At 52.0% G+C, this 1,601-nt stretch overlaps 1 protein-coding gene across 1 annotated transcript in view; it reads left to right on the top strand.

Moving 5' to 3' along the window:
• Positions 1-547: 547 nt before the first annotated feature.
• The window catches only part of EMH_0063290 (SAG family member), a gene marked incomplete at both ends in the record, with an annotated part of 4,526 nt that continues 3,472 nt past the window's right edge, over positions 548-1,601 (top strand). The window contains 3 exons of the mRNA XM_013498124.1: positions 548-641; positions 745-891; positions 1,074-1,566. Coding sequence (XP_013353578.1) covers positions 548-641; positions 745-891; positions 1,074-1,566 — 734 coding nt within the window. The remainder of the gene's footprint in view (positions 642-744; positions 892-1,073; positions 1,567-1,601) is intronic.

Genomic DNA, 1,601 nt, shown 5'->3' with positions numbered 1-1,601 from the left:
ATAAAAGATGACTGAGACACATTGGAGGCTTCGCCTTGGGGCTTTGTAAGCGATTTTCCAGGCGAATGAAAGCGCGAAGAAGAGGTCAAGCGGCTCCTTGTCTCGTGTGGTAATGCAAGAGCAGAAGAGCGAGTTTATTGTATCCGTGCAGCTCCATCGAAGCCCCGAGGTTATCGCCCCACTTTTCTCTCTAGCAAGGATAAGAGACCCTTGTATATACCCAAAAAATACAGCAAATTACGCCCCCACACAAGAAATTTACACAGCGCCGCCAACCCCCACTGAAATTCGCCCGATTAAGGCTGGAAAAACATTTTTACATTTCAGCTACAGTAAAACAACTTTCCGATCTTGTCTCAGAAGAGCGGCATGCCTCGAACAACCAGCTGCACCCCCTGCTCCGCGAGCAAGGCCTACAGCGCATGGAAAGCCCTGGAGCCAGTCAGCAGACCAGCGGCCTTGCAGTGCAGTTAGAAGCTACAACCAGCTACATTTGTTTGGGATCTTGTGTCTTTGTGGTTTAATTGCTGAATCTGTGCCGAAAACCATGAGAAAGCTCACTTCAGTTTTGCTTTCCGCTGCCGTGCTGGGGGCCGCCCACCAAGTGGAGGGCAGCGACTCGGATAAAAAAGGATCGGCCGGTGGGTGGAAGCGAAAATACAGGAAAATAATCCGATAATGGCTTGTTCGCAGCAAAATTTCAGAGATACTTGCAGGGGTTGTTGTGGTTTCGCATCTGTGCAGCCTCCGCCGACTGCCTTGTCGACTTCAACGCTGCTCGAGAACGAGCAGGCCTCGAAGCGTTCATTGCAGAGGCGGACGCAAACAAGAAACTGCCAACAGGCAAAGACGACTACATCGAAGCAATTTGCTCCGCCATACAAGAGGCAAGTGGCCTGTAATTGCTCGACCATTCATAAACTGTGTGTTCGTGTCTGCATATGTGCAGGAGTTGTGGGCTAAATAGGGCTGAACGCATTAGCTTGCTATTCGATGCTCTCAGGGAGCAGCGGTTAACCTTACGGGGCAAGATATCAAGCGCGAAGGCACCTATGCCTACGCGCCTGAGACAGGCCCTGCCGATGGCTGCTCTGCTGCCGTCTCCTATTGGAAAAAAGCCTACGTAAACTTTGGGGAACTCCCGCCCGAATACAAGAAAGAGACAGATGTGTATAAGGATAGCCGGAACATCTCGCTTGTGGCCCTGTACAACCCGAAGGAGGGCGCCACAGTTGACTGCGCCTACATCACTTGCCCTATCTCCACAACGACAACCACAACCACCCCTACCACTACCAGTGCTACCACTGGTACTACAAGTCCGACTAGCCCACCCGCTAGCAGTGACGGATCTTCTCTTTTAAGTGGTGAGCCGAAAGGTGCGGGTTCAGCGAACTTGGAAGTCCAGGATCGGGAGCTCACCACCGTTTCGCATGACGAAGTCTCTGAAGAGCTTCAGAACACCGGCCCATCCGTTCGGCGCCTCTCCACTCCCTCGGAAACGGTTACCGGACTCGTTTGCCTCACCAATCCTGCAGCTCTTGTAGATGGAGTAAAGCCCTTCTCGTACGTCCTTGAGAAAATACCGTCTTCCTTTCCTT

Source organism: Eimeria mitis, genomic scaffold (assembly GCF_000499745.2).
Source record: "Eimeria mitis Houghton genomic scaffold, Emh_scaff3199, whole genome shotgun sequence".
Lineage (NCBI taxonomy): Eukaryota > Apicomplexa > Conoidasida > Eucoccidiorida > Eimeriidae > Eimeria > Eimeria mitis.
Note: the sequence above shows the minus strand (reverse complement) of the source record. Positions and strands in the feature narration are given on the sequence as shown.